The following is a 13,933-nucleotide window of genomic DNA, read 5'->3' as shown; positions in this document are numbered from 1 at the left end:
CCTATTCCCAGCTCTCCCACAACACCACACACTGTCAAAGGTGCCCTTCCTATGTGAACCTGTAACACTTCTGCTTACCCCATCATGCTTTTATTTTATTCTGTTTAATTGCTGTTTACCATCTCGCTTTACTAAAGTGCAAACTCCTAAAACTCAAGGTTTATTTTGAACTGTCATTACATTACAGTACATTGTTATGTGCACTTTGTATACTTGGCTCAGAGTAAGCTTTTATTAAATATTATTTGAATGAATGAATGTAGTCATGCCTCTTAGATTATTTTCTGATTATAAAAGTAATACATTTCAAAATAGGCATTTGGAAAAATGAAAAGTATAAGGGGAAAATGAATTGCATACCGTGTTCATTCTAACTTTTGCTATTTTGTTAGGTAACAGATTACTTTTAAATGCCTTGGGTTATTTATTTACTTATGGGAATATTTTACCTAATTTTTATACTTAAAAAAATATTTATTTATTTTGAGAGAGAGAATGAGCGGGGGAGGGTAGAGAGAAAAGGAGAATCCCAAGCAGGCTCTGTGCTGCCAGCACAGGGCCCAACATGAGACCCAATCCCACAATCATGACATGAGCCAAAATCAAGAGTCAGATGCTTAACCGACTGAGCCACCCAGACACCCCGATAATATTTTACTTATTTAAAAAAAAAAAATAAACAGGGGAAGGGGATTAAGAGGCACAGACTTCCAGTTATTAAGTAAATAAGTCACAGAGATGAAAAGGACAGTCATTAATATTGTAATGTATGGTAATCTGGTGACTGCAGTTCTCATGGTGAGCATTTAGTAATATGTAGAATTGTCAGATCAATATATTGTACACCTAAATCTAATTTAATGCTGTCAGTCAACTATACTTCAATAATATAAAATACTGAAAAAGATCTTGTATACATGTTTTTTCTCGACTATATTTTTAATGGCATTCTTTTCTAAGAAATTATTAAATAGGGGATGCAAAGATGTGTTAATCTATAATCATAATTTATCTAATATCTTCACCTCTCATATTTTAATAAGGTATATTTCTATGGAGACACTTCTTCTTCCTTGCTTTAAAAAACTTATGGGGTGCCTGGGTGGCTCAGTCGGTTGAGCATCCAACTTCAGCTCAGGTCATGATCTCACAGTTTGTGGGTTCGAGCCCCACATCAGGCTCTGTGCTGACCGCTTGCTTAGAGCCTGGAGCCTGCTTCAGTTTCTGTGTCTCCTTCTCTCTCTGCCCCTCCCCCGCTCACGCTTTGTCTCACTGTTTCTCAAAAATAAATAAATGTAAAAAAAAATTTTTTTTAAAAAACTTAGGGGCCCCTAGGTGGCTCAATCAGCTGAATGTCCAGCTCTCAATTTCAGCTTAGGTCGTGATCCCAGGGTGGTGGGATGGAGCCCTGTGTCAGGCTCCCCGCTGTGTGTGAAGCCTGCTTAAGATTTTCTCTCTCCCTCTCCACTAGTCCCTCCCCCACTTGTGCCACATAACTAACTAACTAACTAACTAATACAAATTCTGTAATCATTAAGAGCAAAGTCCTAAGTCCCTTCCCTTTTGGTAGCTTAAAGTGTACTGACTCTTTATGATTTAGTCATTAACTGAGTGGAACTCAGTAAGTAAATATTTTCATCTCTGTAGTCAGCATCCCTTTGCCGTTTGGTGACACGTCTGTGGCCCTCATTTTTGGCACTATTGTTATAACATGGCCAGGCTCTTTGAGCAGTCATTCCCATTTACTGGCAATTTCTCAAATCCAGAACAACCACACGTGTTTTATAGAAGGCTTTGATGTTTAAAAAAAGTATTTAGCAAGAGTTAAAACTATAGGATCTTAGGAGCACCTGGCTGGCTCAGTTGGTAGAGTATGTGACTCTTGATCTTGGGGCTGGCTGTAAGTTCAAGCCCCATGTTGGTAGAGATTACTTAAAAATAAAATCTTAAAAAAAAAAAGGTTGGGGGGGGGTACCTGGGTGGCTCAGTCAGTTATGGGTCTGACTCTTGATTTCAGCTCAGGTCATGATCTGACTGTTCATGAGATCACACCCCATGTCAAACTCTGCGCTGACAGCATGGAGCCTGCTTGGTATTCCCTCTCTCCTCTCGCTGTATCTCTCCCCGACTTGTATTTTTTTTCTCTTGCTCCCTCTCAAAATAATAAACATTAAAAAAAAAAAAAAAGTACAGTATCTGAAAATTTTACGTTTTAAAAAAGTTATTTTTGGGCTCCTGGGTGGCTCAGTTGGTTGAGTGTCTAGTTCTTGATTTCAACTCAGGTCATGATCCCAGGTTCATGGGATTGAGCCTTGTGTCAGGCTCCATTGTAAGTGTGGAGCCTGCTTAAGGTTCTCTCTGTCTCTGTCTCTCTCTCTCTCTCTCTCTCTCTCTCTCTCTCTGTCTCACACTCTCACTCCCCCTCCCCCTCCCTTCCTCCCTCCACCCCTTTCTGGCTTTTGTACTCTCTTGCTTGCTCTCTTGCTCCCTCTCTCGCTCTCTAAATAAACAAACAAATTTCTCTGATAAGCAGTGTACCATTCTGATCATTTGTTGAAGACAACTAACTGAATCAGTTATCTGTAATTTGAAGGCTGATTTCTGTGTGTCTGATGGGAAACAGAATGCATGTCCTATGATTCAGTTCACTTTTAAAGGGAAGTGAATATTTACAACCTTCCTTTAGAGAGCTAGCATGCACAGAATGAGAACAGTATTCACACTGTTTTGTCATTACATTTTTATCTGAATGCTTGGTTTTTTTAATCTGACCTGGCAGTCAATGTATTTTTCAAGAAATAAGTCTATAAGTGAAGACACACGTGACTTTGAAACGAGATGGGAATTAAAGAGCTAATGATAGAATATTTTTCTGTGAGGTTAGTGCAGAAAACTCCCAGAGTTTAAAAAACAAGTTTATCAGGTATAACTTATATGACCCAAACTTACTCTGCTAGTAGTAATTTTCATTCCCAAGTGTGAAATCAAAATTCTCACTTTTTGGTAAATCAAAGCAAAATGTAAACAGAATGTAGGCAAAGCGTATGTGGGACTTCCTAGTCTTTACATTCTCACACCTTCTCTGTAAGTTTTGAATTACTTCAAAATTAATAGATATCCCCCAAATTCCTATTGTTTTCTGAAATTAGATGCATGTGTATTTTTATTCAGGCTTTTAGCCTTTCCTAGAAGATTGGAAAATATTCACAATATTTATGTTTCTTATTTTCATTCTCTTTCACCTAATTACAAAGTCAGAATTTGATAAACCTATTTGGCAAGAGGCTAATATTAATTTGGTTTCTGATTATAGTCTTTTAGTCCCACACTGTTACCTTGCCCTTAATTTTTACTTTACAGAGTAATTTTGTGAGGAGGCGCTAAAATCCTGTTGCCACCCAACTTGTACTCCCAACGTGCTTTTCTTCACCTAACACCTTGATCATTAAGTTCTTCTTTTAACCAGCATATTTCTCCCTAAGGTATTTGCATTTTCAGCCTTCAGCATAATTCTGCTAGTCAACTGATAGCACACAGTTAAAACCTGAGATTGCCAGAAGTGCATGATTTCTGAATCTAGACTTTCTTAGTGTATCCTACATGTGAAACGAGCCTCACCTCCTAGAAATTATTCACCTATGCTGTCATTTTGTAACACTCAGGAAAACTAGGTTCGTTTTCCAGATTTGGAAACCCAAGCCACAGGTGCAAAGTGACTAATCCACTTATAAGCAGTGGATGTGGAATGTGGACTTGACCAGAATTCAGGTACTGTATTTTTATTTGCAGTGAATTCAGACTGATAGGCAGCTAAGTGTTCTTGTCAGAACACCTGACCCCTCTGAGTCTGTTTTCTCATCCACAGTATGATGATCCTGTTTAGCCTTCCCTGCAGGCTTGTTGTCAGGCACAAGCAGGGTGAAGTCAGGGGCAGTAATTGGAAAACTATAAAATGCTCTAGTGTCTCATCTTTCTTTTTTCTCTTTATTATTTTGCATAGGATTCTTTTAATTTTCCCAGTTGAGTGCTAAACTCTTTGGCTTGTTAATGTTCCATCCCCACATAATTCTTAAGCTTGCTACAGTGTGGTTATTTTTCTTTCATCTTTTTGATTAGTGTTTTGGGTGGACATTGTTGCCAGTAATTTCAAACTGTTTTTAACTTTATGGAGATGATAACAGTCACCATGAAATCACTGAGGACTGTAATCGATTTAGGATAATTTAATCTTTTGTTTTGCAGTCCCAGGCTGTCTAATCTTCCTGGCTGGTCCCTAAAGGATGGAAATGCTTTCTTGGACAAGGTAATGATAACTGAAGCATATCTATACCCAGTGGAAAGCCATCTTGTCACACCAGAGCCACCGTATAGTACTGTGACTGATGGGTTCATTTTTTTCTCAATATATTCTCTCAGAAAAAACCCAAGATCCATGTAGGGTCTTCAGTACTTGGTGATTATTGTCTTTAAGAGCCTTTTAGGGAATCTCAGTGTTCAAATTCAGGTCCAATTTGCTCGTATGTAAAAATCTAAAAACTTCTGCTGCAAATACATTTTATCACCACAGAAAGAAAACTATTATTTTTAGAATTGCGATGAGAGTTTCAAAGGTAATACTGATAGAGAGTTCCATCCAATTCATTCTATTTTCAGGCTAGACTGACACCATGACTGGAAAGAGTAAAACTTTAAAAAAAAAAAAAAAAAAAAAGACTTTAAAATCCTCAAGTATGTGAGTTTTAAACTGCTTCTATCCATGCTTAGGGAAGGTGGGGCTTTGAAAAATTTTGGTTCTTACTCTTTGGGTGAGGAGAGGCCATGGAAGATTGCAGGAGGGCAGTGTCATCATCTGATCAGATCTCTTGCTGCCTTGTGGGGAACAGACTATGAAGCCAGTGTTTAACTTCCCAGGTAATGTTCTTGGGGGAGTGGGAGAGTAACATGATCTTGGGTGAATTCAAATTGAGGGCCTTCCAAACCATGAACTAAGATCTCACTCCAGCCTTTCCTGGTAGCCTGGAATGGATAACCTTATAGGTATGAAAAGAGAGCACACAACTAGGAATCTAGGATTTGGGGCCCTACTCTGACTTTAATCATGGACTAGCCCTACAGTAAATGACTTAAATAACTTTTTTCTTCAAGGCTATTAAATTTTTGACATTGGATTATCATCACAATAATTCCTTCCTCCGACCAGTTTTTAGGCAGTTAATTTATAAATGAGAGACCAAAGGTACAAAAAATGTTAAAACTATAATCTAGTCACATTTTCTCCTAAAAAAAAATCACAGGCAAAGGAAGGTCAAAAACTGTGAAGCTCATCCATGCCATTCTCAGTCCTCTAAATCATTCTTCCTCTCCCAAGTTTCACAATTGAAAGACTAAAGAAATGTAAAGATCCTCAAAATGACTCATCCGCATAAGGCATTTCCTTCTCGTAATAGGTACTGTTAAATAAAGAGGGGATCTTTTTACAGAATTAATTTCTGTAACTGCATCCCAACCTCCAGTGCAAGGCAAATGCATAATTTGAAACCAGGTTTCCCTCATAGCCAACTATAAAATTATGTGACATTCAGAAACCTGTGCACCTGATTTCAGCCTAACTCTCCTGCTGGCTGTAAATCATTATTCCCTGAGAAAGGCTCAGAAGCATCCCATTACCAGTGCATTGTGAGCGAAAATGACTTGCATGTGTATGTGGGAGCATTTCATTAGAAGGGAGTGGTGAATAAAATACAGGGGCACTGTAAGTGCGTGGAATGCAAATATGCTTCTCCAGGCCAGAAAGCGTCAGAAGAGGCTCTGTCATGTGAGCTAGACATGCCCTGATGTGCAGCATTATGGAGAAGAAGATTACATAGCCAGTTTAAGAGCAGTCAGGGCTTTGAAATTTCCCATGATTTGTCTCTAATCATATTTAACCTCATCCTAAGGGAGTTGGGAGTCTTCTCCCATTAAACGTAATTGTTCATTTGTTTTTAGCTAGCAGGTACATTGTAATTAAGAACTATTTTCAGTCCGTTTTTGGCTTAGTGTTTCACTGTTTAAAAGGTAGTCATATAAAGAGAGGAACCGGAACCAGAGTTTACTGTGGAAGGTAAGGGGAGGAAACCTTCTGTCAAGGTTCTGATATAAGACCTGTAAAATTCAAAAGGAGAATTACACAGTTAATACCCTAATTTCAGATAAAGATTGAGAATAAAACCATTCAAGCTCCCATGTGTAAAGACACTTGTATATGAATATATAGAAATACATGTTCAATGACTAATGAAAACATGATGGAACAAAATTCTAACAGTATTTTTCTTTTTCTGGAAAGAGCAAACTGTCGAGCAAATTCTCACTTTTACTGGTTTCCTTATAAAGTCACAGAAAACTTTGACCTTGATGAAGCAAAAAATCCTCCACAGATTTCAGTTTCAAGTATAATGTGGGAAGATAGCCACTCGAGTGGCTTTCTGGAGGCATTTGTAGCAGACCCCATAGGTGGCCCCCTCGTGCCTCTTCAGTGTGCTGCTCTGTCATAATTTCAGCTGCCCATACCTGTATGAGTCTGCCGGAGAGTTTTCCCCTGAAGCTGCACAAATGCAGGAGTTACCGTGTAAATAAATATCCTAGATCCGTTGCCTCTGAGGAGGGTAACTCCAAGGTGTGTGTTTCACACCATTTCTCAGAGTTCCCCATGGGAAGAAGTCCCAGCTACCCACAGTGGGGTACAGCTTAGTAACATACCCATGATCAGCCCCCTTCCTTTCCCCTGATCGCCCATCAGGGCTCTCATCCTCCTGCCCTTTTTTCAGCACTTCCGTGTTAGCTTGCACTCACCATTTTCTCAAGGTCTGTTTATGAGGGAATTCAAACTAAGACATATTAAATATGGTAGGGCACAAGCAGAGTAGGGAATTGTACTGTATTCTCTTTCTATATAAGTGTACTTTTTTCTCTTGAATAAATACATGTGGTTTATAATCCCAAATGAATTGTGCGCTCCGTGAGGACAAAGGTTACGTTCACAGAGGTGATAGTAGTGGTGGTGGTTTAATCCCTACCCTCTGCGCTTCATCTCCCTCCTTGCTTGCCCCTTGTCCCTCACCCCTCGATCCTTGGTAGGAGGAGAAAAAGCCTCTAAGTCGTTTGTCCTTGGCCAGGACTCCTAACCTGATTGCATAACAAAATCATTAGAGGTGCTTATTATAAATACAGGTTTCAAGGCCTCATATCCAGATTTCTAATCCCTTGATGGGGCCTAGGAATCTTTACTTCCATCAGCGTTCCCAGATGATTCTGATATTGCTGGTATAGGCTATGTAACTATTACTTGGGAAGCACTGCATTGTGATTTAGAAAGCAGCGTATATCCACACATGCTTGAAGAGACATCGAGAAATGCGCGTTGAAGCCCCAAGTCAGCCACCAACCAGCGTTTTTTATCCTGCATAAGACACTTAATCTCCCTGAGCCTAAACACAAAAGCAGTTGGCCTGAATAACCTTCCGACTTCCCTCCAACTCTCTAGCAGTCTGTGATTCTTCATGGAAAGTTTGGTTTGGGGATGAAGTTTCTTTGGTGCTATATCTGTTGGATATCTCTTCCTAGAATTTTTTCCTTTTGGTTTCTTTTAGGAATTAAAAGAGTGCTCAGGTCATGTATTTGTGGATTCTGTGCCTGAATTCTGCTTGCCAGAGGTAAGATGAAAGTGATTCTTATTGTAGAAACAAAGCATATCTTGTCATCTCTCAAAATGGAAGTCAAGAAATAATCTTAAGGGGCTTAGCTTTCTGTTTTCAAAATGAAATGAATCTATTATTCCAGGCACATTATCATGCAACTAAAATATAATCATTTAGGAGCCTTTTATATTATCTGTAAGAAATTTAACTCTCCTTTTTGTATTCCTAGCTCTTTCTATAATCCCCACTGACACTTGTACCAGGGCATAGTTCTGAGCATGATACAGAAATAACTCAAGCCTTTCAGTTTTGTAATTATATCCCTGTGTCTTAGATTAGCCATACTGTTTGTAGTCTTGCTTACAGTGGGTAATTGGGAATTGCTGTTATTCAACCAATGCAGTAAACTGTAATATCAAATATTGCTTGAAATTCACAGATTCTGAATTGAGCCACGGATACCTATTCACTTACATATTATTATCACAGTGACACTTGTTTTAAGAGTTTGGGGTCAGTTTTATCATTTTAAAGAAAACAAAGGTCAGTTTCCATTCATTTTAATTTTTTGTTTCCTTGTTTTTATTTTTTTAAATTTTTTTTTAATGTTTTATTTTTGAGACAGAGAGAGACAGAACATGAACGGGGGAGGGTCAGAGAGAGGGAGACACAGAATCTGAAACAGGCTCCAGGCTCTGAGCTGTCCGCACAGAGCCCGACGCGGGGCTTGAACTCATGGACCGCGAGATCATGACCTGAGCCGAAGTCGGCCGCTCAACCGACTGAGCCACCCAGGCGCCCCTGTTTTTATTTATTTTTGAGAGAGAGACAGAGAGGCGAGCGGGAGAGGGTTAGAGAGAGAGGGACAGAGAACCCGAAGGAGGCTCCAGGCTCCAAGCTGTCAGCACAGAGCCCAACACGTGACTCAAACTCAGGAACCATGAGATCATGACCTGAGCCGAAGTCGGACACTTAACCAACTGAGCCACCCAGGCGTGCCCCTGCCCCTGCCCCATTCACTTTAAATGCAGCTAAGTAATCTCAGTTGACAGAGTCCTGATCTCTAGAGCGGTCTAGATGGCATTCTCAACAGACAAAGTATAGGGAGGCCAGTAGCTAGTCCCAGGTTCCTAAGGAAATCAGTGAGAAGCTACCATCCTGGTCTTTCCATGTACCCAGTGGATTATGGTGCCTCTAGAAAATACTGTCACAATCCAGTGCCAGAAGAAAATCTGAAGTACTGTTTCCCTTATTTTTGTACTCTTTCTCCGTCTCTTTCCATTTTAACACCTTCTTTGATATTCTGTAGATAAACTTGTTTTCTCTCGTTGAATTATGTGTATGTGTCCTTTTGGAGTTGTGGAGCAAGATTGGTAACTGAAGGTGGCAGACAAGGGAACAAGTTTGAGATAAAGTAGTAAGAGAAACAGTGAAGGTAAAGAGTTGCCAAGAATCCTGAGCTCTTCCTAACTGCTATTCAAATCTTTTGTCACCTTCATTTGTCATTTAGGAATTGGTGGGGCAGGTCCCCATCTGTTCAAAGATTCCTAATCCCAGGTGCTGCATTTATTTTCAGCTTGCTACATATGGCACTGACTGCAGCAACCTTCAGTTTATGGACCACAGTGTAGAATTTATGAATTGGTGTTCTGATGACTTTCGGACCTGCTCCATTGAGTACTAATCAATTAGAAATTGGAATTAAATAATTCGTATTTTGGGCACCTGGTTGGCTCAGTCAGTTAGGTGTCCGACTTCGGCTCAAGTCATGATCTCACGGTCCATGAGTTTGAGCCCTGTGTCAGGCTCTGTGCTGATAGCTCAGAGGCTGGACCTGCTTTGGATTCTGTGTCTCCCTCTCTCTCTGCCCCTCCCCTGCTCATGCTCTGTGTCTCTCATTTAAATGTTTTAAATAAACATTTTTTAAAAATTACTATTTCACAGTTCACCTTTCCTTGGCTAAAGGATTATTGATATATTTAGGCTTCTAGAGCTATGTAAGTTTTTTCAGCTTGTATTGTCTTGTAGTTTGTGTCAAGTTAGTAATAGTCACTATTTTAAGGTAGAGGCAGGGCATTGTATGATTGGGAGAAAATAGGAGAGTCACAGAATCAGGACAGATATACTTATTCCAGTGCAGTCTTCAGAGACTTATAGGTGAGCTAATCCCAGTCTTCCTGGAATTTAAAATCTAGTGCAACTACCTTAAATATTTTTGTATCTGCCTAAGTCCACACTGTAGACTGAGTATAAAGTCTAGGGCAATATAGTAAGAAACCAATAAATTATGAGTGTTTGACCCAATTCATGGTCTATAGAACCCAAATGTCTATATACAACAAGTTTAAAATTAAAATAATCTTTATTGGATTTTGAGTGAGAGAATGTAAATAAAAACATAAATGCGAGTATATAAACATGGTTTGGATGTTAAATTTATTTCTCAGGAAAAATGCTTATGTAGGCACCCTTGATATATATACAGACAGAATATATATGTATACATATATTTTTTTCTTCTAGCTGTCCTTACCAAATTTCTAATCATTCTAGACTCTGTGGGCTGACTCTTACATATTAAAGAGAAATTTCAAACTCACCCAGTTTCTCTGTGCAAGAGGGAAAGGAGATGCTTTTGAGCTTTCTTGTTGTTTCAACCGTTGTTTTCTTGTTTTCTAAAGTTTTTTTTTTTTAAGTTTATTTATTTATTTGGGGGGGCGGGGGGAAGGGCAGAGAGAAAGGGAGAGAAAGAATCCCAAGCAGGCTCCACAGTGCCAGCACAGAGCCTGACACAGGGCTCAATCCCACAAACTGTGAGATCATGACCTGAACCGAAATCAAGAGTCAGACACTTAACTGATTGAGCCACCCAGGCATTCCCTTGTTTTCTTCTGGATCTGTCACTCTGCGATTATGTCTTAATTTTCTTATTTGTTTAAGAATGGTTCTAGAGAGGTAGTAGGGAATAGAACTATTGGAATGTTACATGACCCTTCCTTATGAGGATATTGTCCTGGAAGTGCAATGCACACATGGAGTTAAGGGTGGTGTAAATTGGCTGTTACTGTCATTAGGCATTTTATTCACACAGATTGCCATTGCCCTAGCAGTGAGTAACTTCTGACCTCTAATCTACATGCTGTCCTCAGGAGCTGATTATCTCTTGCCGGCTTTATTAAATTAACTTACTTTGTATGTAAAGCCATTCAACCAGAAAATACCCACAGCCAAAATGGCAAACTGTCTCTATTATTTGCAAGATGGCACAGAGCTCTTTGTTCTTACTTCTTCTCTGTGGGAGACATATTAGTTCAACAACCCATTCTCCCATCTGAAACACTTCCTTGACTTACCCTATGCTGTCCTTAGTACACCATACAATTTCTCAGAGGTAACTTTAGTGATTGAGACAATGTCTCTGAATAATCGCAATTCACTTTTCCCACAGAAAGTGCCAGTTCTAATGATGCATTCCTCCAACAGCAGTGCGCCTAGGCCTGTTTTGCACTTGCCTACCACAACTGGGAGGGGACAGAGATGAGTCACACAGGATTCTTATCCTCAGAGACATTTAATATTGGAGGGACAAAGTGGTGCTTTGAGGAGCTGTTTTACAGAATGGCAACAGTCATAAGAGGGGCATCTACATAGAGACACCTGGGTGGCTCAGTTGGTTGAGCATCCAGCTTTGGCTCAGGTCATCATCTCACAGTTTGTGAGTTCAAGCCCCACGTCAGGCGGATAGTGCAGAACCTGCTTGGGATTCTCTCCCTTTGTCTCTCTGCCCTCCCAAACTCACTCACTCACTCTCTCTCACTCTCTCTCTCTCTCTCTCTCTCTCCCTCTCTCCCTCTCTCCCTCTCTCTCTCTCCCTCTCTCCCCCCCCCAACCCATAATAAATAAACTTAAAAAAAAAAAGAGGGCTTCCAGAAAATGCCTTGGTAATTCTGAGAAAGAATTGTGTTTTTTTCATCTGGGCAAATCAGGAAGGTTTAACAGAGGAAGTGAATTAAGCTTTAAAGGACAAGTAGGACTTAAATATATGGGGAAATATTCCTTTCTGCTGAAAGAGTTTTCATAAAGTTTACTAAACACGAGTGGCATTTTTCCCTCACCTGCCAACCTGTCTTTCCCTTTTCATGTGACCTTAATAGTGGAGTAAAAGGTAAATTTAAGGTTAAGGCTAGGGCAGAATATGACAGTATAATTTCCTTTTGTGATTCTGACACTAGATTTGTTTTGGATCTATATCCAGCACTAGTGGTCAAAATTTCCCTCTAGAAGAAAAAGAAGTTTCCTCCTGCATTTGCCTTGTGAAGGGCTAGTTTGTGCCTAAGCTGTTCCCTCTGTCACCAGTAATCCATGGCAGTGGTGCATTAGATTTGCATTCCCCTCACGGCTTCTGTCGTGCTCTTTCTGCTTCACGGTACCTGGTTGCACGTGCTAGGCAGCAGCTGCTGAGACGTCCTGTTGTCATTTCCCCTCATCTGCCTAACTCAGAACTCTATTTCGGCAAAATCTGAGTGCTGCTGGTGCACTGACTGGCTGCATTCTCGCTGTTAGCCATCCTGTCCTGCTACTTAATGCCAACATTAGGAAACATCCTAAAATGAGAGAATAGAAGCGTTGCGTGAAAGGCATCATTATTCTGTAGTACAAGAACAACTCCTCTGCATTCTGACAGCATCATTTTTCAGTCACATCATGTTGATCTATGTGCCCTGAACAGATATGTATCATTCCCTCCCCTTTCTTTTCAGACCGAGCTAATAGATCTGTCTACGGTAGATGTGATCCTCATCTCTAACTACCACTGCATGATGGCACTGCCCTACATCACTGAGCACACTGGTTTCACAGGCACAGTGTATGCCACAGAGCCCACCGTCCAGATCGGCAGGTGAGAGTATTTATTCTCCCAGCAGCAGAAAGTGGCTGAAGAACTCCTTCCTTCCTTGGTGACCATTTAACAGAATGTTGTGCCAAGAGTGATTGGTGTTTCCTTCTGAGCAGCTAACCCAGAAGTAGAATTGGTGTGAGTAGACTACTCTCCACAAATAAAACAAGCATTCATTGGAATTGCCTCAAGATTAATGCAGCAAGTAGTCTCAGTCTTTTGTTTGGTTTTTTGAAACAAAGAGTGGAAGAAGGTGTTCACAGAGACCGGTCCTCTGTGCAGATGACCCTAATTAGAGGAGGTAACGTTGAGTAAGATGTCACAAAGATGTAATGCAAAGAGCTTCAGGAGAAAGGAGCATAGCCTATTGAAAAGAAGAGATCGTATTACTTTGCTTTCAGAATTTCCTCCCTGTATGATTTAGCACAGACTGTAAATGGAGACAGCTTGTAGAAAACAGGATAAGTAATTAGATGGTTAAGTTGACTGTACTTGTGACAGGGTGAAACTCAGAGCTCTAAGGAGTAAAAGGAGCCTGCCTTTGTCTCTGAGAATGCTCTGCTGTCTCTTCCTCTGCCCCTCCCAAGCCTTCACAATGCAAGTGGTTGCTGCCAGTACCTATAGCATCATTTAGTGAGAGAAAAATCACGTGAAGAAAATTACCTACCCCAGAAAAAAGAATTATGTTGAAGCAGACTAACAAGTATGGTATAAAGTGAAACTAGCAAGACTCAAAATACAGGATCGAGGTGTTGATACAGACTCTTAGCTTCGGGTTCCAGTGTCTTGCAAAAGTACAAGATGGAATTACCAGAAAGAAACCAAATGTGTCCTTGTTTTTTGTGTCCGTTCACGTTAAAGAACATTTCATGTGTACAGGAGAAGCCTGGAGATCTGAGGAAGGGACATTATAGGAAAGGCAAACACATGGTGGTGGATCACTGATAATGAGAGGATAAGCTGAAAACATCAGACTCTACTCTGAAAAGGTTAAAGCATGATGAAGGACACACCAGACTGTTCTCCAGGAACTCCAGCCAGAACGATAATGTGCCTGGGTCCCAGATCTTTGAATGTGCTAGAACTAGTGCTGCTCCTTCAAGATGAAAGGAGATGGGATGGGGAATAAATAAATCGATGGAAATGAAATGAAGTTGTTCAAGTGCTAACTACAGCCTACCGTATCTCTATGTTGATTGGGAGAGGATTTGAGTCAATATGGGTCCTCTCTACTGCGTTCTGAAAGGGGAGTCAAGATGTTGAAAATCTTTTTCTTGCTTTTTGGTCATCCTCTAGTCATCCAGGATTCTCACAGGTCTCTGCCATGCACTTCTCAGAGCACATTGCATCATCGATC

General features: G+C 40.3%; 1 protein-coding gene across 1 annotated transcript in view; it reads left to right on the top strand.

Annotated features, from left to right (window-relative positions):
- The window catches only part of INTS9 (integrator complex subunit 9), a 102,368-nt gene that overhangs the window by 35,892 nt on the left and 52,543 nt on the right, over window positions 1-13,933 (top strand). Inside the window, exons 3-5 of the mRNA XM_019440896.2 lie at window positions 4,243-4,303; window positions 7,632-7,694; window positions 12,440-12,579. Coding sequence (XP_019296441.1) covers window positions 4,243-4,303; window positions 7,632-7,694; window positions 12,440-12,579 — 264 coding nt within the window. The remainder of the gene's footprint in view (window positions 1-4,242; window positions 4,304-7,631; window positions 7,695-12,439; window positions 12,580-13,933) is intronic.

This window comes from Panthera pardus, unplaced genomic scaffold (assembly GCF_024362965.1).
Source record: "Panthera pardus isolate Hobbes unplaced genomic scaffold, ASM2436296v1 HiC_scaffold_13, whole genome shotgun sequence".
Lineage (NCBI taxonomy): Eukaryota > Metazoa > Chordata > Mammalia > Carnivora > Felidae > Panthera > Panthera pardus.
This window is presented reverse-complemented; position numbering and strand designations above follow the sequence as displayed.